The 24260-nt window shown below is 40.9% G+C and overlaps 1 protein-coding gene across 1 annotated transcript in view; it reads left to right on the top strand.

The window, feature by feature from the left end:
• The window catches only part of COL2A1 (collagen type II alpha 1 chain), an 83360-nt gene extending 62368 nt beyond the window's left edge, over window positions 1-20992 (top strand). Inside the window, exons 38-54 of the mRNA XM_015817125.1 lie at window positions 470-523; window positions 648-755; window positions 1047-1100; window positions 3287-3340; window positions 5945-6106; window positions 6207-6314; window positions 7659-7766; window positions 8816-8869; window positions 9772-9879; window positions 10003-10056; window positions 12323-12430; window positions 13391-13444; window positions 14370-14477; window positions 16435-16723; window positions 18131-18318; window positions 18596-18838; window positions 20746-20992. Of these exons, the coding sequence (XP_015672611.1) occupies window positions 470-523; window positions 648-755; window positions 1047-1100; window positions 3287-3340; window positions 5945-6106; window positions 6207-6314; window positions 7659-7766; window positions 8816-8869; window positions 9772-9879; window positions 10003-10056; window positions 12323-12430; window positions 13391-13444; window positions 14370-14477; window positions 16435-16723; window positions 18131-18318; window positions 18596-18838; window positions 20746-20892 (2001 nt within the window). The 3' untranslated portion in view covers window positions 20893-20992. The remainder of the gene's footprint in view (window positions 1-469; window positions 524-647; window positions 756-1046; window positions 1101-3286; window positions 3341-5944; window positions 6107-6206; window positions 6315-7658; window positions 7767-8815; window positions 8870-9771; window positions 9880-10002; window positions 10057-12322; window positions 12431-13390; window positions 13445-14369; window positions 14478-16434; window positions 16724-18130; window positions 18319-18595; window positions 18839-20745) is intronic.
• Window positions 20993-24260: the final 3268 nt, after the last annotated feature.

The following is a 24260-nucleotide window of genomic DNA, read 5'->3' as shown; positions in this document are numbered from 1 at the left end:
CTATGTAGAAATCAACTCGGAAGGCTCTTGCTGTTTTGATTAACATCTAGAAAAACCCATTAGAGACTAGCTGATAATTCATGAATTTCTGCAAGTTGTGGAAAGCTGCTCACCATTGTATTAATGCAGAAAAGCAGCAGTGTCTATAAAAGAACACACAGTGCTACAGAACTACCCTGTGGACTCTTCTGAAAAGATAATTTGCAAGATCTCTAAGAATATCTTAGGAAACAGCTTGTTCCTAAACAATTGCTGTATAATGTCTGAGCAGTAGAAAGCATATCTGTTGGGTCACACACCAGCCTTATTACAGATCTTATTGTCTATGGAACAGCTGGAGAGATCCTGTCCCTGGACTAACATCTAGAAAACAGAACTGTCCCTACAGCTGCAGAAATGGGCCAATGTGGCCCAGTCTGAGTGTGTGACCTTGGCTCCTTTCCATTTCCGACTGCTGTTTCTGTTTCAGGGTGAGCGTGGAGAAACTGGACCTCCTGGCCCTGCAGGATTTGCTGGCCCCCCTGTGAGTACAGCATGACAGTTCCAAGTTGTCGCACATCTATTATTAAATGGTCCAATCACTCCTGATGTCTATCAATGTGGGTTTCTTTCTCCCCACCCCCACCCCACTTTTCTCCCCAATGCAGGGGGCTGATGGCCAGCCTGGTGCTAAAGGTGAGCAAGGTGAATCTGGCCAGAAAGGAGACGCTGGATCCCCCGGTCCACAAGGGCCATCTGGTGCTCCTGGTCCACAGGTCAGTGAAACCGCTTCCTGAACTGGAAGTGTGCACACACACACATAGTTTGTAAAGCAGCTGCTAACCCAAAAGTACACACAGGTTTAGCACATTGTCAGTGAATTTAGTACTATGTCCCACAGTGTCACAGGCATAGCTTCTGAATGCTGGGAGGTCTATCAGAGGGGGTGGAAGAACTGGGGAAGGCTAGTGTCTGTTGAATGAAGCAGTGCTACATAGACCTGCGATGAAAGGTGCATGAAAAAAACACACCCTGATTTCCTGTTTTTCATTTTTGCTTTTCAACAGGGTCCTACTGGTGTAACAGGTCCAAAAGGAGGTCGTGGTGCACAAGGACCCCCAGTGAGTATTTGGTGAATCGGTTGTTTTTTTTTTTCTTCATGCAGGCCAAAGCGTAGCGTTAATGTTCATCGTTCACAGCTCTCCTTTAATGCATCTCTACTACCAGCATGAATGAGATGTGCTGTGAAGCCATTCTTTAAAATAATGATGATAATGATAAGGGGAATTATCAGCTATGTAGATGAACAGTATGTATTGGAGAATTCAGAAATGATTATTCCACTTGGCTTGGTTGTTAGTATCTGAAGAATAATGTCAGGAGACATCCTTTCCACTTTTATTCTAACCAATGTCAAAAGAGATGTCTGAAGATTAATGAAAATGCGGCTCCAAGACAAAAAGGATTCCACATCCTCTTGTAGACACTTTATCTTGTTGTGCACAGAAAAAAAAATTAAAATACTAATGTCATGTTACAGTTGCCTGCTAGATGGCGGTACTAGTCAATCTGGACTGATGTAAAAAAAAAAAAATCTAAGTGTTGGACTGGATTAAATAGTTAAAAAGAGGTTACAGGCCTGTTAAAAACCATCCCAGAAGAAGACAATCGCAAACTACTTGTATTGTGATTAAAAAAATATATATCATCAAGTGAGAGGCTTAACTTTAATCCTGCCTTTGGATTTTAGGTTACCGTAAGTAAGTGTAAATCAGCCGCCCCACTCCCACCCCAATCTTTGTATTCCCGGCATGTTGAATCATAAATTCCATCATAGTCCTGATGGCTGGAATGGGAGTATTAATTTTTTTTTCTGGAGAGAGTTGTATTGAGAAAGGCTTCTTTTGGTGACATTATGCTCAGCACTTCATAGCACGTGTCTTATAGTACATGTCTTCAAAGCACATTATATTTTTCTTAAGAGAATAAGGTCACTGCATAGTTACTGTCCTTGCTGATCTCCAGGCTCACCTTAGAAGATGCAAATGAGTCAAATCAATAGGAGGTGCTTTTATTAATCACTTTTTCTTGGGAATCAGCAAGTTGTACCTTTATCTTTTAGAATAGAGAAGGTTGCAACTCAATCTGTACCCTTCTGTGAACTCATTGTCTTGCTTGATGCTTTTAGTGAATGTAGATGTTCTGATGAGCTGCAAATTAGAGCAAAAAATGGGCAATTTAATACCTATATGCAGTACAGTGCCTACGTATATTGCTTCTCTGCTTCATCTGACTTCCAAATGTTCTCTTTTTTAAAATTAAAAATAAAATGTTGGAAAGCAGCCATGCTGCAAAGCAAACTGTCAACATAATATTTATTTCCAAGAGTATTTGGAAATATGCATCCCCATTAGCATTTTTAGTAAATAAAAATGTCTGGTAACTACAGCCTAGTGCTTCTTTGGAATACACCCACCTCCCATTCCTTCAGGACAAAGAAGACCATATATACCACGTCCCTCAGGAGAAAAGCAGACGGTAGATTCTGATAGTTTCCCTTCTCATTCAAACTTATGTTGTGACTAGTCCCACCTAGCAGAGCAACCTATGGCCTTCCAAGTGTTTTCCAGCAAACCAAAAAAATCTACCTACTTCTGAATTAGAAAATTATTGGTTGAAGATTTGGGATTAGGGTTCCTAAGTCTACTAGGAAATGGACTTGGGTAATGCAGTCTGTTAGTGGAATTAATACAAACAAGCTATCTGTCATTTATGTCCCCTGAAAGTGCTGGTCCCCTCCATCCAAAGTTGGAAGGAAGCACATCCCTTTTTCCTTATGGCAAATGCCAGTAGAGTCTTAATTCCACGCAGGTCTTCCTTGGAACATCAACCCTGTATTTGATCTTCAGAATCCAGAGGTTTTTCTTTTTTCTTTTAAAAAGAGAAATGAATGTATTGCATCCTGCCATTCCTCCAAGGACTTAAGACAGTCTTGTTTGGCATGATGCCTCGCTTTGTCCTCATTAACAACAACCATGTGGAATAGGTTAGAGACTGAGATAATGTGATTAGCTCAGAGTCACCCAATGAACTCCATGGCTGTGTGGAGATCTGTGTGAAGATCTTCCCATCTCTGTCCAACAGGATAGTCTTTCGGCCACATTTCAGAGGCATATTAATGAAATTAAACCTTAATTTAGCTCTCAAGACATGGGCAGAAAGTCAATAGGGAAGGTTTATCACCACTTGCTCATCAGTGTGTTACATGCTGCTGTTGAGGTGTTCTGCTTATGATCTTCTTTTCTAGGGTGCCACTGGATTCCCTGGTGCAGCAGGACGAGTTGGACCACCGGGCCCCAATGTGAGTTCTTCATTGTCTATCATTGTTGGTTCCTCCCCCCCATTTTAATTATAAATATCAGCAGCGTAGGAATAAAAATGATATAAAAGCACCAGCTCTCTTTCTCAGCTTCAACCACTTTGCGGTACTGAAATAGTAGTTCAAAGTTTCCAACAGGAAACAAAACAAAACATAATTTGACTTTCTTAGGAGGGTACAATTGGAATACCATTTTAAAAAAAAAAGCTTGCCAGATTGCATAGGGTGATTCAGATTAATACAATAAAGCACAAACCAAAATACTGAAAGAGGAGAAATTCTGAAATTTCTGTTCCCTCGCATAGAAACAAGAGATAACTGTAATCAGGAACAGATTCCACAGGGTTGCCTATGGAACAGGCTGTTTGCTAATTGGGCATTAAGGAACTTCTCAAGTTACCTGGCAGGATATTTGCCAGCATAAAATTAATCGGCAAGATTGTACATGGAAAACCTCCATGTCCATAAAGGGTACAGTAGGTTTGTATGTTTGACACCCCTTCCTTTTTAATTTTTATATTCTCTCACTGATTCAAGGCTTGAGAAAGGCCAACTTCCACCCACACATGCTAAGCGGTAGGCCCATTTCACTCCTAACAAATAGACCTCTTGTTATGTTCTTCGTGCTGATGATGCAGCAACCCTTTTTAAAAAAAATACAAGAAGGCCTTAACTGGAGCTACTGTGCCCTTGCCTAATATTGCATCAAGGAGCAGCTAGTTGTGGAGACAATGAAACCCAAGTAATTACTTTTTCTAAAAGACTGGTTATTCGTTGTTACTCCTGGAAAATTAATGTTTCTAGTAGGGTCTTCATGCGGACATAATGTACATTTCCAAACAGTAGCGACTTGAGGTATCCGCAGAGCTAACGCCAAAAGTTCTGAAACTCAACGCTGCACTTTGCTACTCCTAAGAGCAATAATAACCACTTCTCTACGCTCATCGATTTTTTTCAGGGCTAAGGGTCATCAGCCACTACGCCAGTGAAAACCTGCCATTATCAATATTTAATGCCAATCAAGGCAACTCATCTAAATGGCATAGGAGAGGCTCAGCCTCAATTGGAAGAAGCCCACACTCTGCCATATGCATTACATTGTCTCTTCTACCAGAAGTCCTTGCTTAACGACCAGCCACTTAACAACGATTCAAAGTTGCAACAGATCTCAAAGCTACTTAAGATCCGTCCTCAAAGTTATGACTGCAGCACACACACCCTGCAGCCACATGTATTTAGGATGCTTGACAGCTGGCTTACATTTACAACTTGTTGCAGCATTCTGCAGTCATATTTGCCATTTTCCAGGAGAAAACAGAAAAAAATGCCCATTGGAAATGCTGGAATTGCTTAACAGCCACCTGGTTCACTTAATGACCATGGTGACTCACTTTGCAACCATCCTAAAAATGGTCGTAAAATCAAGTCAGGTCACAGGATGAACCACTTAATTACTATGACTTATGACCAAAGTTCCGGGCTCAGTTGTGATCAATTGTGGTCGTAAGTCAAGGACTATTTCTACCCAGTGTGATCAGTTGACTTAGCAACACCTCTTCAATTCTAGTGTCATGCCAGCTCAGAGTAAAACAAGATTCTTACCCTCTTAGCTAACAAGCCCCCCCAGATAGGGAGAGTTGAAGGTTTTGAACCTTTTATGTTATTTAAGGAGTAAAGTTTTAGGGCATCCATATCTCCCACCCTTGGGTCATTTCCCCATTTATGTATTTTAAGAAGAAAAATATTTTAAACCTCTGCTGCATACTGCCTGGCTCTTCAAAGTGTAACCCCCCCTCTCTAGCGTTACTTTTTATTTATATATTCATATATTTAAATTTATTGGTTGTCAAGCTTCAATTGGCTCTGATGAGTTTCTTCTTCATTGGTTTTTTTTCTTCAGAGAATAAAACAGTGTAGGCTTTTTGCCAGTAGAGGGAGCTACGGCACTGAAAAAGAGCACCGATGCCCTTGTCTCTCCTGATCCCTGTTACAAAATAGGTGCAGTCTGCAAGTTGTGATCTCAGACTTTCCAGTCATCTGAATTCTGTTTTCACGGCAACAGTGAAAGCTATAGGATATAATTCAGATCAATGGTCACTGACTTTTAGATGAGCCAATCACAGAGAGGAAAAATCAATCCCTCTTCCTGACTGAAGTAACACTTTTGCTGAATTAGCGGGATGGAAGAAGCATGCAAGCTCATGTTATAGAAGAGGAAGTTTAGGTTGTGATTCTGGCCATAGCTATGAGCTTCTGGCAAGAAAATGACATTTCCAGGAATCCATCCTTATTTCTAGGTTCTGATGGATTTTAGACAAATGGAGAAAAATGCTAAACAATTTTAAAAGATTTGTTCCTTCCTTCCTTTTGGAAAATACTAACTCTCATTATAAGGCACCTCAAACTACAATGCCCCATAAACGAACCTCTGCTCATTCTTTTCTACAGGAGATAGACTTGTGTTTTCCCTGAAAGTCATTCATTTTTATATAAGATTTTGATCTGGGGAGGTGTGTCCTTGATTCCTCAAACCAATCCAACTCAAGCTCATTTCTTTTTAATCAAGACTTCATGTTTTCTTTCTAGGGTAACCCTGGTTCTCCAGGCCCACCTGGTGCTTCTGGAAAAGATGGTCCCAAGGGTGCCCGTGGTGACGCAGGGCCAGTTGGACGCACTGGTGATCCAGGTTTGCAAGGCCCTGCTGGTGTTGCGGGAGAGAAGGGAGAATCTGGAGAAGACGGTCCTCCTGTATGTATTCAGCTTGTCTTCTTGTGTAAGTTACTGAGCTGGCCTGTTGCTACTTCTGATGCAAATTAATTCCCCTTTGTCTTTCTTTTCCTTTTCCCAGGGTGCAGATGGCCCACCTGGGCCTCAGGGTTTGGCGGGACAGAGAGGTATAGTTGGTCTTCCTGGTCAGCGAGGTGAAAGAGGCTTTCCTGGTCTGCCTGGGCCTTCTGTAAGTAGTTAACCAGTTTGAAAAATATATGTTGAAAAGGGTACAATGTACGTTCAGTTCAAAGACAAGCCATTTTACAACTTCTGGATTTGTAAGATGTCCAAAGTTTTTGCCATATTATTTTTTTTACAAAATTGATATGTTAGTTTTTTTAGTGTTTTGAGTGTTAAGCTAAAAGGTGGTTCATGCCATTAGACGCTGAGTCAAAAGACCATTGAGAGGTTGGCAGTTCAGCAGTTTGAAACCCGAGAGAAAGCCGCGTGATGGAATGAGTTCCCGTCAATTTGCCCTAGCTCCTGTCCATCCAGCAGTTCAAAAGCATGCAAATGCAAGTAGATAAATAGGTACCACTTCGGTGGGAAGATACTGGGGACATGAAAGGAGCTCTCTCGGCTGTCTCCTGGGCAACGGTGATGCCACTGGCTAATCCTTTTAATCCGGAAGCACTTTGGTAGGTGCTTCCGACACAAATGTAATGGTAGCGTTAAGCTCTTACTTGTCAGGCATTCTACTGATTTTCCATGGCTGGCTTGTATTCTTTCAACATGGCACCACAACATCCATGAGAACTATACCGATTGTATTGTCTATATTCAACCTCTTGGGATTGAAGCCATTTAAAATGTTGAATAAGCAAAGAGAAATTCTACTATGAATGAAAAATTGTCTTGCACAAATTTAATTTATCTTCTTCCTTAATTAACAAATATGAAAACAAAGCCCATGTTTTGTCACGTCTGGGCATCCAAGACAGCAGAGTGCAAAGTCTAATTCTCATCTGTGAGATGAGCATCTCTCATCCTGTATCTGAAAATTACTATCCTAAAGCAGATTGGAATTAGATTTTTTTTTCCATTAGTAGGTTTGATCCTCTCAACAGAATCAGGAAGAGGCTTTCTTTTTTTCTTTTTTGGGTTTGCTTAACCACACAAGTCTCTGCCTATTCAATCTCTTCTCTTAGAGTGAACGGTTCTAACCCAAACACTGTGTAGAAAAGAAAAGAAAATACTGTCTATGTGAGGGAATGATTTATTCCATGAAATAAATGGTGGGGAAATTTTATCTGGATATTGGAGATAGCTCAAACAATAAGCATTATTAGTTGCTCACACAATTCTGCCAGATTTTTCTGGGAAGTTTCAGTTCATACACGTTTAAAACTCACAAACCGACCTTGCACTAAATAGGTTTCTCATCATCGTGATTATGGAGTAAATCTGTGCAAACAATTTTTGGCTCAAATAGTTGATCTGGAGGAAAAATCGGCTGAGGTTTTTCACTTTGCTTTGCCCAAATTGCTGTCAAAATAGTCTTCTGCCTTCTTAAATTGGCTTTCTTCCCCAGGGTGAGCCTGGTAAACAAGGATCTAGTGGAGGTCCAGGAGATAGAGGCCCACCTGGACCAGTTGGTCCACCCGGTTTGACTGGTCCTTCTGGTGAACCTGGCCGTGAGGTGAGTCTAATTAACCTAGGCATGTTTCTCATCAGGAATACAAAAGTTGCATTTCTGGTTTCTCATACTGAATTTGAGATGAACACTTCTTCTCAAGAGAATGTATATTTAAATAAATATCTATCCTTCCCCATTATGTTGAATTATTTAATTACCAGGCATGATGATGGCCCAAAATGTGACCACAGCATGACACCACATCCAATATTTCAGAATTGTGTTTCAAGGTGTAGCTGATGTAGTCGTCCCCAAGTTCTGGATGAGTTTATGTCCTGTTTCCAAACATATTTATTCCTTGAGTCTTGACCTTTTTTGAAAGTTCTCCCTGGTGAATAGGGTTAAAGCAGAATCAAACATCAATTAAAAGCCTACATTTCCCCTCTGAAAAAGAGCAGATGCCTTTTCCCCATATTACAGACCATAGAGGACAAGGAAGCTCATGACAAAATAGTATTGAGGTTGGCATGATCTGGCAATTTGCAAAGGGGAGAGCTTGGATGACAGCATTGAAGAAGCAGATTCTCAGACTAATAGACAGGGCTTTTCAACTTATTTCTTCGCCCATCACCATCAGCAGATAAATAAGATGGCAAAGGCAATAGAAGCTGCAGCTACAAATAGAGCTTATACAAAAAATTAAAAAAGGATGAATTTGGGAAATGGGTTGCAAAAAGCTAGAAGATTGTGAGGGTTTGGTTCAGTAGCAGATGGGAAGTAATTCTGGTTCTGTGCCCTGTTTGCTATTGCTGATTAGGCTAAAACTTGGCAACTGCAGTATGAAGCCCTTTTTAATAGTATAACAAGTATATTTCAGACAAGCATTTACCAAACCAGAGTTTGCTCAAGTCTGACTTCCAAGAGATAGAGGACACCTTCTGTTTAAGATAAGTAGGTGGTATGGGACAATTCAAGGATCAGCTCATCACAGAACATATGCAGTTTTGTATTAGTAGAAGCTGCTGCTACAACTCTTAATTAGTTGCCAGACCCATGCTGCACAAGCACATTCCTGCCTTTCTCAAAAATAACTATCTCCTTCTTGTTTTCAGGGTAATCCTGGTTCAGATGGTCCTCCAGGCAGAGATGGTTCCCCGGGACCAAAGGTAAATGTATTGGAGGAGTTGATTAGTTCCAGGCATTTATTTTCACTCATTCCTTTTATTTGGTTAGTGTCTCATCACTAACTTGACTAGGAAGTTGTAAGAGATAATAATCTGCCCATACAATCTCAGACAGGATGCCACCCTCTATATGGCTTGCGTTCTCCATTCACATTCTTAGCCCTCATCTTCCGACTCTTAAAAGTCCCATTCTTTTCCCCTGGGGCAGCACAGTTTTCATGATAGAGTGCAGTGCTAGACAACCCAAACTGTTTTTCCCTCTTAGAATGAAGAGTATAAGAGAAGGACTGGAGGGTGGAATTAAGCATGTCATCAGCTTAGAGGCATTACATTCCCACAAACAGTCCAGGTCCGGCCTCTCTTAAATTTTGTTGACCTTTAGCTGGCGCCAATTTAATCTTGAACTTTAATTAATTAGATTCTTGTATATAGGTTTGAGCAATAAATCTTCTGAACTGCAACTTAACGTATGGTCTTAATCCTTTGTGCCTGACAGGGAGGGCAGCATAGATAGAATAGGTGGTGGTTTTAATGTGACATTTTTGCTTTTACTGTAATTCATGTAAACTATCCAGAATCATTTATGAGTAGTTGGCCTTAGATAATTAAATAATAAATGTAAATAAATAACATAAAGGAGGAACTTCTGCAAGGATTTTCTGGAGTCTCATAACTATGTCCTTGTCATACCAGGACTAACCATAACTTCCAAAATGTTTCCCAAATGGCTTGTTCACTTCTAGCATTGACTAAGGTATACTGCGTCTCCTAATAGCATGGACCTGAATTAGAAAAGGGCATGTGTAGTTGTCTCTTACTCCATCCTTCATGTATGTGGCATTAAATATTTGAACTTTGTGTCTTTCCTCTCCCTCTCCAAACAGGGTGAACGTGGTGAGACTGGTGCTGTTGGAGGTCACGGTGCTCCTGGCTCACCCGGGGCTCCAGGTCCTGTTGGTCCAACTGGCAAACAAGGAGACAGAGGAGAAACAGTTAAGTAACAAGGAAGAAGTTAGAAAGAAACCCCTCTTCAAATCCTTTCTGAAAACTACAGTCTTTGATCTTCTCATTGGCAGAAGACTAGGTCAACATATCATTGTTTTGTTTCTTTCCAGGGTCCTCAAGGTCCCATTGGCCCTACTGGCCTTGCAGGAGCAAGGGGCTTAGCTGTGAGTACTTTTTTCCCTTTGTCTAGCTTCACTTTTTCCTGACTTCCTGTAAACATTATAGACTTCCCCCAGAGCCAAAAGCAATCAGTAAAATTGCAGTGATACCATTGCTATATGTAGCCAGGAGAATTTGTTTTCAATAGCACAATGACTAAATGCCACAGGGAGCACTTTCTTGTTTTGCAAAGTCAATTGGTAAAATAGGTTTGGCTCTTAAAAATGTGAACCCTGCTATCTGAACAAAAATAGTACAAGAACAGAGGCCAAGAGCAGCAGAGAAATATACTTGTGTATGTTTATGTGATATTTGAATAGATGTCTCTTGGGTATAATAACCATATGTTCCTTGTACAGGAGCACTTAGCACATTTCTCTGAGACAGGGTAGTCTGTCTTTACCTCTGCTCTCTAAATGGAAGGACAGTCATCCTAACAATCATTTAAAGATGTCTCAGAGCCCTGAAATGGATTCCTTCTTCTCCCAGATAAAATTGAGAAGCAACATGGGATCTCCAAAAATACCATAGCTGTATCTCAAATGTTGATGTCAACGCTGCTAACATTGGATGTTCTTGCTTTGACAACAGATGAAGATGCAGCCTTTTTCTTTCTTATACTGTACTCTTAGAATTAGATGACATTGGGGGAGGGGGAGGAATGTGATGGGAGTTAGTTAGACATACAATATTGAAATAAGAGCTGATAAAGCATGGCTGGGATAACAACTGGGCGGAAAGCCAGCATTTCAAACTAATTGGAGAACGTGATTTATGACTGTAGTTGTAGGAGGGAATTGTGCTTTGATCTACGTGCTGAAGGGAGGGGAAGTCAGATTTTGGCTTAATGTCATGGTTCCGAAAGATGAAACTCTTCAAAGAACTTTGAGACATTGTTTACCTTAAAGAGTCTTTAATCGAGCAGCTATGTACCTGCCGAATCTATGCTGCTCGATTAAAGACTCTTTAAGGTAAACAATGCCTCAAAGTTCTTTGAAGAGTTTCATCTTTCGGAACCATGACAGTTGAGTTCTTGAAATAATATGTGTTACAAATGAATAAGTTGTTTCTAAAATTGAAGTAACTTTTTACCAGATAAGCATAAAAGACATAGTCTACTAATTATTTCACCCAGAAGAGGGAGTGAATGGACAGCTTTCTTATTTATCACTTCAGGTCACCATGAGTGTGTGCCAGACAGCATTCTAGCACTATCAGTCTGTAGTTAAAATGCACTAAAAAAGTTGAAAACATGCCATAGTTTGTCTAATCATAACATTCTGCCAGGGCGTGTATGACCAAATAGAACAGTAGTTCCTTGCCATCTTTTTTAGCCCCCGAGTTACTTTCTACTTGTTCTCTACCACCACCCCAGTTTTCCTTTTTTTCTTGTTTATTTCTTCCTAACAAAGTGGGTACCATTTCAAACCAATAACCTACAGCCATCATTTTTCCCCTAAGTATGCTCACAAGGCCCTCTTTTGGCCCTGGAGACTTTTTTTTTTTTTTGTAGATAAAAATGATGCTGGAGGCCTTTTTGTTTACGTGTGACAAACTACTTTCCATTTTTATTTTATTTTGTTAAAATTCTCTGTAGGCATATTGAGACACAGGAGCATTTAACTGCTTGCTGCTGCTAAAGAAAGACCAAACCACTATAGTCTTCTACTTTAGGGGTCTCCAACCTTGGCAACTTTAAGACTTATGGACTTCATCTCCCAGAATTCCTCAGCCAGCCATTCTGGGAGTTGAAGTCCACAAGTTTTAAAGTTGCCAATGTTGGAGACCTCTGTTCTACTTAATTCGTACGTATCAAGCTAACCTTTCAGTTTCTGGCCAAAGAATCCAGATCTGAATGGTCTGCATTCATGGAAATTAATACTAAATCCAGTGGTATAAACATGTTTCAGTACCCTTAAACTAGGCTCAAAGTAACCATTTTTTTTTAGTTTAATCGCTATAGTTAGTACTGTATCTATCAAGGTAGATGATTGAAATGTTAGGGGAGGGGTTGATGTCATAGCACACTTTGCCAGGAACACAGGAGCTTTGTGACATCAGAACGTAACAACCAGAACTATGAAGCTCACTTGCCAAGCTTGGAGTAGAGCTACTGTCAAAATGAAAGTCAATTATTCACTATTTCTGCTGTGCGAATATACAGTATAGAGCATTGCGGAGTAGCACCTCCACCATCTCCTGTATTCTGTAGCAAGCAAGCTTTCCTGTGCTTCTCTGCTTCTGAAAGTGGCTTGTGTTTTACACTTCTAGGGTCCACAAGGCCCTCGTGGCGACAAAGGTGAATCTGGAGAGGCAGGAGAACGAGGTCTGAAGGGTCACCGAGGATTCACTGGCCTGCAGGGTCTCCCTGGGCCTCCTGTAAGTTTTGATTCCAGCACATCCTTGATAGGATTCAGCCCCCATTCCAGGCTTGCCACAGATTGTGAATGTTCATCTGGGTATGATATGGCCAGTCTAGAGAAAAGAAGGACAAGGGATGACATGATAGCAGTATTTGAGGGACTGCCACAAAGAGGAGAGGGTCAGCTTATTTTTTAAAGCACCAGAAGGCAAGACAAGAAACAATGGATGGAAACTAATCAGGGAGAGAAGCAACCTGGAATTAAGGATAAACTTCCTAACAGCGAGAACAATTAACCAGTGGAACAGTTTGCCTTCAGACATTGTGGGCACTTCATCACTGGAGGTTTTTAAGAAGAGACTGGACAGACATCTGTCTGAAATGGTATAGGGTCTCCTGCTTGAGCAGGGGGTTGGACTAGAAGACCTCCAAGATCCCTTCCAGCTCTATTCTGATTGATGATCTGTTCCTCTGTTGTAGCGAGGATAAGAATCAGTTCGTCTGAAACAATACTATATACATTTCTCTCGACAAAAGGTTTCATAAATAATAACTGTTAGCAAGACTCGTGAACTGAAATTCTGTATAGTAAATAACCCTTAATAAGGCTTGGGAATTTAAATTACCACCCAGACAACTCCAGGAATCTTTGAAAACTGATCAAAGGATCTTCAGTCCAGGAGATAGTTATTACTTGACAATTTCTCCCCCTTCTAATGGCCTTCTCCAAAAGATACAGTTGCAAGATATCTACACTATAGGATGAGTTTGTACCTTCTAATAAATTTCAGACTGTTCTTCAACATGCAGGTACGCAGAGGATCACTGGCATGTTAGTTCATGCACAGAGGTCAATGAATCAAAGATCATAAAGAGGAAGGCTCCATATTGTAGAGACCATTTGGGCTCTTCTACGGAGAAACTATAATGCACAAAATTCAGATTTAACTATACAGCTGTTTTCCTTTCTTCCTTAGGGTCCTTCTGGAGATCAAGGTACATCTGGTCCTGGTGGTCCCTCTGGTCCCAGGGTAAGTACAATCAACAGGGCACTTCAAAAAGGCTAATTTCGTGGACATTTAAGCCATTGATGAACTCTTGATTCATCGGGCACGATGCTATGATTTGCAGAATTTCATTATTTTCCCAAGTGACAAAATTTGATCTAAACACAGAAGTACAGGCTCTGAATTCTTGGATGTTGATTAGTTTAAGGAGAGGAGACAAAGTGGAAGAATATCTCTTGTTTCCCAATCCCCTTCTGGCTCATGTCATAAGGGCTGGGAAGTTCCCACCGTATGTAGAGCATGTCAGATTGGGGAAAGACTCTCATACTGCAATTTTGTTGGAGTAGAAACTTGGAAGTATCAGTGTGCTTCATTGATTGATTGATTGATTTGATTGATTGATTGATTGATTGATTGATTGGACAAATTTATGTTGCAGTCCCGAAGTTCTTTCCCTTGTACTTTTCTTATATAGATAGTGTCAACGCTGCTAATATCGGATGTTTTTGCTTTGACAACAGTTAGAGATGCAACCATTTTCTTCTTATGTTTTACTTTTAGAGTTAGATGATGCTGGAGGAGAAGGAATGTGCATGAGAGTTTAGATAGACATAATAATATTGGACTTAGTGTGTGAACCACGGTTAATGAAATAAGAGATAAGAAATGGCGGGTTGGAGATCTGGAGGGAAAGTCTGCATTTCAAACTAATTGGAGAATGTGATTTATGACGGTAAATTAGAGGAGGGAATTGTGCTTTGATACTATGTGCTCAGGGGAGGGGAATCCAGTTTTTGGCTTCGACTGTGTTAGTGCTGATGCTGTGCTTCTCAAATAAAGATTCTTTAAGGTAAACAATGCCGCCTTCTTTGAAGAGTTTCATCTGTCAGAACCATGACAGGTAGCATTTGTGGGCAGCTGATTTGACTTTTTTCTGGCTTTCTCCTAGGGTCTCCCAGGTCCTGTTGGTCCCTCTGGCAAAGATGGCTCTAATGGGATGCCTGGCCCTATTGGCCCTCCTGGCCCTCGTGGTCGTAGTGGAGAAACTGGTGCAGCTGTAAGTAACTCAAAAAAAAGCTATAAATACAGGTAGTCCTCAACTTATGGCCATGATTGACCCCAAAATTTCTGTCACTTAGCGGGACAGTTGTTAAGCGAATTTTGCCCCATTTCGCAACCTTTCTTGCCACAATTGTTCAGTGAATCACTGCAGTTGTTAGGTTAGTAACAGTGAACCTGGCTTCCCCAATGACTTTGATTGTCAGAAGGTCGCAAAAGGGGATCACATGACCCCGGGACACGGCAACCGTCACAAAGATGAGTCAGTTGCCAAGGGTCTGAATTTTGATCACAATTTTTGATCATGGGGACGGTTGTAAGTGTGAAAAATGGTCACGAGTCACTTCTTTCAGTGCCGTTGTGACTTGAAACCGTCACTAAACGAATGGTTGTAAGTCAAGGACTACCTTCAATGGAAATAAAAAAAGTACAAGATATTACATAAAGGACGTTGGCATTTTTTTTCCCCTTGGAGAATGAATTGAAACACAAAGTGTTTTGATTGAATTTTATTGTTCTGTGAATAAAAAAATACATGGAACTCCACAATATGATGAAATATTTACTATCTATTTGCTTGTTACCTATTTTATTTATAAGCTATCTGATTCCAAAAGGCATTTCTAATTAGAGACTAGCAACTATATGCCATTTGCACATACACCCTGAGCTTTGTTTTAATCGTGATTTGTTGAAAAAACTAGAAAAAAGTCTTATAAAAATAACCATGGCTTGTCTAGTCAATTTCTGGCTTATAGCTGTTTGTCCTTTTTAAGCTGTGTTTATCTTTTACTTAAGTGATGCACAGATTCAAATGAGATCAGCAGAAAATAACAAAAAAATGCATATGTATTGTACTCACTTGCACATCGTGCTAAGCCAGAGTTATAGCCAATAGTTAACAATCCCTCTTCCTTTAGGTTTAAATTGTGAGTTGACTACCTGAAAACATGTGGTTTATTTACTGGTTGCATTTAGCAAAACAAGCTTAAAAAACAAAGCAAATACTATATGATGCTTCGTGTGATATTTCAAAAAGCAGACTGACTCATTCTTCTGACTCAAGGCCACTAAAAACTGTGCTAGACCATCCTAGGTCACCTTTACTCCCAGCAATGGCCCAAGTTTGATCTAGACTTGTCTGCAACTGCAGGTACATGTTGATGCATACCTAGTCTGTGAAGGGGTTGGTGGGTAAGTGTAGGTTGCAGGTGGTTGCAGATGGGCCACCACAAACATCTCCCAAATCTCAACTATATGTTGTGTGGAGTTGTGCATCCTGCATGCTGATTGGTTGATCTGACCGCCTGTTGGGAGGCGGGCAGAAGGCAAGGCACATTCAAATGACAAGATGGAGCAATTAGAGGAGAGATTTGCTGACAAAGTGAGGAGATACAAATATAGTGTAAATGCAACAGTTATGCAACTGTCTCTGAATGACAGACACATACGTTCTCTGACGTGCAGTCATGCAGAAGTCTAACCCCAACCTAAGGAAGCTGTAAAGAGCTCTACCAGTGTAGGAGATGGGGTAAGGACTAGATAGGGGTAAGGATAAGGTCTAGGGGTGATATGATAGCAGGTATTCCAGTATTTGAGGAACTGCCACAAAGAAGAGGGGGTCAACCTCCAAAGTACCTGAGGGCAGGACAAGAAACAATGGATGGAAACTAATCAAGGAGAATAGCAACCTGGAATTTAGGAGAAACTTCCTAACAGTGAGGACAATTAACCAGTGGAACAGCTTGCCTTCAGAAGTTGTGGGTGCTTCATGGAGGTTTTTAAGAAAAGACTGGATAGCCACCTGTCTGCAGTGGCATAGGGTCTCCTGCTTGAACAGGGAGTTGGACTAGAAAACCTCCAAGGTCCCTTCCAGCTGGATTGATTGATTGATTGAGATATTTCTGTTCTAAGACAAGTCTGTTAGAACTGTCTCCTTTCTTCTTCTCTGATAGGGTCCTCCTGGCAACCCCGGACCTCCTGGTCCTCCCGGCCCACCTGGAGCTGGGATTGATATGTCAGCTTTTGCTGGCCTTGGCCAGACTGAGAAAGGCCCTGATCCAATGCGCTACATGCGATCCGATCAGGCTTTCACCAATTTGCGGCAGCATGATGTTGAGGTCGACTCCACCCTGAAGAGTCTCAACAACCAGATTGAAAGCATCCGAAACCCTGAGGGCAGCAAGAAGAACCCAGCTCGAACCTGTCGTGACCTGAAACTATGCCACCCTGACTGGAAGAGCGGTGAGTCTCTAGGCCAGGGGTCTTCAAACTTGGCCCTTTTATGACTTGTGGACTTCAACTCCCAGAATTCCTCAGCCAGGCACGTGTGCCTGGCTGAGGAATTCTGGGAGTTGAAGTCCACAAGTCATAAAAGGGCCAAGTTTGAAGACCCCTGCTCTAGGCGAAGTGCCCTTGCCTGATTTGGGATGGACCGGAGTGCTGTCAGCTCATTATATAAAACTTACACCCAGAAATAACCAAACGATTCGCATTCAAAGCATATATAAATATCCCTCATAGCAAGAGTGGCTTAGATATTTTTGATTCCTGCCACCCACATGGCTTCTTCAGCAATTTTTGATTCCTGCCACCCAGAAATATGTGATAAGACGCAGTGGTTAGGATGCAATATTGAAGGCTAATTAGAGCCTGGAGTTCAATCCTGACTGGCTCAAGGTTGACTCAGCCTTCCATCCTTCCGATGGGGACCCAGATTGTTGGGACCAATATGCTGACAGTGTAAACTGCTTAGAGAGGGCTGTAAAGCACTATGGAGCGTTATATAAGATGCTGTAAGTTGTGTTGATCGAAATCACTGAAGATATGAGACATACTATGGCTTGTAAATTTGGGCATATTCCTTTACCCAAATGTCACTGGAAGCCACACTGTACTAGAGAGAATGATTAAGAAAGTAGCTCTCCTTCCCTAAGCTCAGATGCACAATCTGTTATTAGAGGGAATCAAACAACACAACCTAAAAATGATAGATTACAGTCCAAAATATTAACGTGGACTATGGAAGTTGCCTTGCAAGAAATCAATGACCTTTTTTCTTGCAACTGCTGGTGGGATCTCTCTTCAGAGTCTCATACGTGGCACTGTCCGTCTGAAGACTGTTCACCTTGGCTTTGTAGTCATCTATGTTCAGGACAATTATGACCTGGATGACTGAGAATCTCCAAAGACATGTACTATGGAATCTTTAATCATTGAATACTGTAATGGTGATGCTCCCCCATATGTACTCAGTAAACATTAGATATATGTTAATAAATCAGTATCATTGGATGAAGCTAAACCTTTCAAGAATCTTTAAGATTTACCCTTCTTTGTTATATCCAGAGTAGATATTTCAGCCTTTATTGTTTCACTTTTTACATTCATGTCCTGATTAATAATCAATTTCATTCTACTGTGGAAATCCTAACTCCAGTCTAATGTGATTAGTGAGGCATCTGGTGCATTAGTTAGACATCCGAGGCTACCCTTGGATAGGAAAATGGCCAGTGGAGGAAGTTTTTTTGTGACCAAGTGTGACGAAAAATGGAATATATATGCATGCATATGAAAAGAGAGAGAGAGAGAGAGAGAGAGAGAGAGAGACAAAACACACTCTTGTAACTAACTTTGTTTCCCTTTTGACAGGCGATTATTGGATTGACCCCAACCAAGGCTGCACTTTGGACGCCATAAAGGTTTTCTGCAACATGGAGACTGGGGAGTCCTGTGTCTATCCGAAGCCAAGGAGCATTCCCAGAAAGAATTGGTGGACAAGCAAGAACAAGGAGAAAAAGCACATCTGGTTTGGAGAAAGCATCAATGGAGGCTTTCATGTAAGTAGAAATAATCAATACCTGCCCTTGCATTAGGCTGATTTGGAGAGAGTGCCAATTTTCCACGAGCATCCCAGTTTCCTTTCTCAGCTTTTCTGTGTTAACTTCGTTTAGTAACCGCATTTTTTCTGTAACACTGTGTGAAGGAAGAGTGCTGAATCCCACAGCTTTGTTTCCATGCTTTGTCCTTTTGGCAACTATGTGTGCTTTCTGTTTCTTCTGCCTTGGCTCTTTTAAGATTTCCATGTCCTAATGGCTTTGCCTTGTCCTTTTGCAGCTTAGCTACGGAGATGACAACCTGGCTCCTAACACGGCCAACATCCAGATGACTTTCCTGCGGCTCTTGTCTTCTGAAGGCTCCCAAAACCTTACCTACCACTGCAAGAACAGTATTGCCTACATGGATGCAGCATCTGGCAACCTTAAGAAAGCTCTCCTGATACAGGGATCCAACGATGTGGAGATGAGAGCTGAGGGCAATAGCAGGTTCACCTACACTGCCTTGCAGGATGGATGTACGGTAAGTAGAAAAAAAAGCAATCATGATTTATTGGGGATATTGCTAGATGTACTGTAAATAGAAAGAAGGCAACCATGTCTGAAATGTATAGGGCTTCCTGCCCGAGGAGAGGATTGGACTAGAAGACCTCCAAGTTCCCTTCTAACTCTGTTATTCTGAATGATTTATTGGAGATTAGGATTCTGTCTAATTGGGTGGCATAATACCCTCGGTCTGGACAACATACAGTGAGAAAAAATTGCAGCAGTATCGTCTGCATAGAGCAAATTTCTAATCATAATTTTATACCTGATTCCAAAATAATTTTTGAGCTCTGGTCTTGATGATGAGTTGTTTTATTTATTAAAATTGGGCTAGTTACTACCAAGAAAGTAAGTACAAATACTACACAATTGTTTGATTCAATTGTTTGATCATAGTGATAGTACCAAGCTTAGCTTGCTGATCAAAGAGATTAGCAGAGATTTCCATTTCAGCCAAGTAACCAGTTAGATTTTTCTGTAGCTGGATCATTCTTCGTAAGTAATGAGAACATTCCTGAGTAGGATTTTTTTTTTTTTTTTTAGCGATGCAAGCTTTATAGCTAAAACAGGATGATGGTTTTAATTACAGGAAATTCACCCTAGGGCTAGGAAAGGCCTTGCATTTAGCAAGCCCACCAGGAGTTGAAAGAACATGTGTGCTCTTTATATGTGTACAAGGGAAAAAGTCAGAAGGCGTGATCTCAGATTAGAAGTTTCTTAGATAAAGAGTGACAGACATGGAAACAACAGAGAGTAAATCTTAACTCTTAGTCTACGCTCTATTTCCTGCTTGCGGTCAGGTGGGGCTGAGATATTACTGCCAGTAAGTTCACACTTCCAACATCTCAAAGGGATGAAACTTAAACTGGATGCATGAACTGCTCTTATGGGCTATACTGCTGGGTTAATAATTGAAGTAGTACACGTAGCCCTTGCTTAATGATCAGCCACTTAGTGTTTTGACAGAAACCACCCTAAAAGGTACTTACAACCTGGTTCTAGGGTTCCATTTGCTGCACACACCCTGCAGTCACATGATCAGTTTGTTGCTTGGCAACTGGCTTGCCTTTGCAGCCAGTTGCAACATTCTGTGGTCCTGTGACATAATTTATGAATGATTTTTGACAGAAACTGACCTTTTCAGCAGGTTTCTGGCAAAAAACACCCATAGGAATGCCTTGACTTGCTTTAATGACCGCAGTGTTTATTCACTTAACGACTGCAACAAAAAGATTGTAAAATTGGGTCAGTTATGAGGGTGCCTTGACTTATGACTGTCATGACTTACGATGGAAATTTCAGGCTCCATTAGGATCATAAGTTGAGGACTACCTGTATTGGGTAAATTATAGTAGACTATATCAGATTGAAAGGAAGAAGAGAGACAGTTCTGAATCCAGTTCTGTAGGGAAGTCTTCTGTTGACCATATTATATACTCTGTCTTTCCCAAGTTATCAAAAAGAAGTTAAAACTATATAAAGCCAGAGAGATTTGTTCTAGTATTTGAAATCCGCCACATTATTTTATTCATCAGAGCAGGCAGGATATAGTTCCATCAACCCACCCTGTCTGAAAATATAACTATTCAAGAGAACATTAGACCCTGATCTTCTAGAATCCCATAATCTGCTAGAATCCCATACCAGATCCATGAGCAGGTGGTGTGATGTTACCCTTCAGAACTACATTGCAAGCAAAACACGACATCATAATTCCCCCCTCAGATTTCCATAAAATTCCACTGATTTGAAAGTAGACGCAGCCAGCCTAAGCATGCCATGCCTTCCAGATGTATGATTATCCAAGCACCTCATTGAAACCGGAGTATAAAGCTCTTGAAGTAATGCATCCTTGCATGCGTGTGTCTGTTTTCACCATTCCAGAAACATACCGGAAAGTGGGGGAAGACCATCATTGAGTATCGATCTCAGAAGACTTCGCGCCTGCCCATCATTGACATTGCACCTATGGACATTGGTGGTGCCGATCAGGAATTTGGTGTTGATATTGGCCCCGTGTGCTTTTTGTAAAAGGAGAACAAACCCTGAAATCAATATTTTTTTACCAACCCAAGTACTTCCCAATCACTTTTAGAACTTCTGCACTGAATGGCTGAACCAAACTCCTCCCTTTCCCTCCCCCCCCAAACCTTTTTGCTTACATTTTGGACTCTCTTTATCAGTTTCTGTGGCCACCATTGCTTGAGTAGATCACGAAGCCAGCAAAAGAAAGAAAGGAAGGAAGGAACAACTAATAATGGTATTATTTATTTATTGTCTTCCTAGAGGACCTTTCTTGGGTCAGGTGGTGATAGGAAGCTCACAAGCATATATGAAGGGTCCTCCCCTCCAGGTTGCTGATGTCCCCAATCCTGGTTGTAGCCAAATCTTCTCCCCACTCCATTCCGAGTGTGTATCAAAGCAAGATTACTGTGTACGATACTAAAGATGGTGCTATTATTGTAAAACAAGTCTGTATTTTTTAACATCAATTGATATAAAAACCTTCTTTGGAAAGTAACAAGTTGGTCTGATTATTTTTGGTTTTGTCTATGGTTATGAATTCTATTGACTGGTGCCCCAACTTTTTATTTTCCTTTTATAAAATCAAATCAGCTGTAGGGTCAATGTTTAAACCTCTCCAGTATTTATGCTAACTTGCACGCTAGAAAACAAAGGCAATCCCCCCCCCCCAAAGTGATGTGTGTTTTGGAAGAAAGAATACTGCCTTTCCACTCACACAGATAAGTGACAGTGCTAATTTTTTGTCCTATCTTCAACTCCATTGTTTGGTAAGACTTAGCTGGCCACCAGCATTTTCTTATAAGCATTGCTAATGTTGGTTTATAAAGCGATGCTACAGCTCTGGCTGACTGTAAGCATAAACTAAGTTCTCTTGAATTATATAGTCTTCAACTGGCCTAACAAAAAAAATAGTAAAACTAAGGACCCTAATTCTCTGTTGAGGAAATCAAAATATGATGAATCATTGTTGTTCAGTTGCTAAGTCATGTCCGACTCTTTGTGACCCCATTGACCACAGCACACCCGGATCCCCTGTCCTCCACTGTCTCCCTGAGTCTGCCCACACTCATGCCCGTTGCATTAATGACACTATTTAACCCTCTCAGCCTCTGTCATCCCCTTCTCCTTTTGCCTTCAATCTTTCCCAACATCAGGGTCTTTTCCAATGAATCCTCTCTTCTCATTTGGTGGCCAAAAGATTTGAGTTTCAGCTTCAGAAAGATGAATCATATGCTCACCATTTCTGAATGAATAAAATATACCACCGATTGTGATGGCAGACAGAGCACTGTTATATGACTAAAAAAAAATATAGGCAATGGTAGTACTTTCTAGCATTGAAATGCAAAGCAAAGGACTCTGAGAATGTTTACCTTCCCCCTAAAAGTCAGCTTGGACAACAAAGTCTGGAGATACACTCAAAAGATTAGATTCAAATCCAGTGTTGACCACTGAAACAAACAGGATTTTAGTTACAACTGATCAGCGTCTCCATTTATTTCAATATCCAAAGATATTTAATTCCAAACTGTAATTAGTAACAGATTCTGTACAACTACCCCACAGTCTTATTCGAAACAATAAAATAATGTATCATTACCCGCAACACCAGAAAGGGTTAAAAAGGATTAGAAGAACAATCCATCAACATCTCTTAAGTCCTGAGAAACTTTCACAGTTATTGAAGATTAACACTCTGGTCCACCATCTCAATTTATCACAATGAATTCAAAACTCACAGATTTGGCAATGTATGGTCGTGGGGGTGGGGGTTTCATCAGCTGCCTGGTCTAACTTCAGACTTCAACCTACCTTTTGAAGAGACTCAGATGCTGGCCATCTCTGAGTCTCCATATCTCCATATGGGTCTTTTCAGCATATTACAGGAAGGACTGATCAATGCTTTAGTCATCTCTGCCTTCAAGAAGGAAGTACGATTAGCAGCAATAGTTGTTACATTTTTGCAGAAGATTCTTTTTGGTTACATCCTTGTTTTGGATATAGTTGGAAGTGTATGTACTTTCCATTCTTTTTCAACTTCTGAAAATATGTATACATTTTTCACAACACAGATCAATTTATCAAAATAGAACTGCAACTATTATGGGTCAGAAGTTGCCATTACGGATGCTTGGAAGCATCAAATGAACACCTCGATGTAAAAAAAAGATGCTGAGACTCTAGAAAGAGTTCAGAGAAGAGCAACAAAGATGATTAGGGGGCTGGAGGCTAAAACATATAAGGAACGGTTGCTGGAATTGGGTATATCTAGTTTAATGAAGAGAAGGACGAGGGGGGACATGATAGCAGTGTTCCAATATCTCAGGGACTGCCACAAAGAAGAGGGAGTCAAGCTATTCTCCACAGCGCCTGAAGGCAGGACAAGAAGCAATGGATGGAAACTAATCAAGGAGAGAAGCAACTTAGAACTAGTTAGAATGGTTAGAACAATTGATCGGTGGAACAACCTGCCTCCAGAAGTGGTGAATGCTAAAACACTGGAAGTTTTTAAGAAGAGACTGGACAGCCATTTGTCTGAAATGGTAGGGTTTCCTGCCTGAGTGGGGGGGGGGGTTGGACTAGGGTCCCTTCCAACTCTATTATTAGTATTATTGTTATTATTATTATTATTGATCATCACATAGTCAGCCAGATTTTCGGACTGGATTTGGCATTTTTGTCTACCTATCGAGTCCTTACCAAGGATGATGATGATGATTATTATTATTAAATGTTTCCCAGTTAGAAAACTGAAAAGAAATTGAGGGATGAGTAATACTTTCACAAGGCCTGGCATCTGTTGGCCCTCCTGTCTCCAGAACTATCTGATTTGGCATAAACAGATTCTCATAGTGCGAGACTGACTATACTGCAGAATCTTCACATGGACGGGGATTCATATAGAGTTAGGATGGAGTTAACTTTCAACGGCAGGCATGGGAGTAATTGCCAAGTACAGGCAATAAGGGGGCTGAAGACATACTAACTGTGGGAGTGGCTGCTGCCTGCATGCCAGTCAGCTATTGGGCAGTCAGCAGTTATGTAGGAAAAAAATGTCCCTTCAAGTCAATTTTGACTCCGGGCAAATGCTCCCTGCAGTCTGTTTGGCAGCATTTTTCAGAAGTAGCTTGCCAATTCCTTCTTCACTTTGTCTCGATTATCTTCCTTTAAACAATAATCCTTGTCACTGCAATACACCCTGGACCATGAAGAAGCCCATCTGCAGAGTGTCTTAATTATAGGCTGGACCCTTCAGTGGACTGAAACTTCTGATGTTGCATTCTTGTGACTCGGTAGACTTAAAGAAGGAATGGAGAAATCAGCATCATACTTGGCCAAATTCTGCCTTCTTCTCGTTCCCTTTCAGGAACAAC

This window comes from Protobothrops mucrosquamatus, unplaced genomic scaffold (genome assembly GCF_001527695.2).
Source record: "Protobothrops mucrosquamatus isolate PMUCROS unplaced genomic scaffold, P.Mucros_1.0 scaffold555, whole genome shotgun sequence".
NCBI lineage: Eukaryota > Metazoa > Chordata > Lepidosauria > Squamata > Viperidae > Protobothrops > Protobothrops mucrosquamatus.
This window is presented reverse-complemented; position numbering and strand designations above follow the sequence as displayed.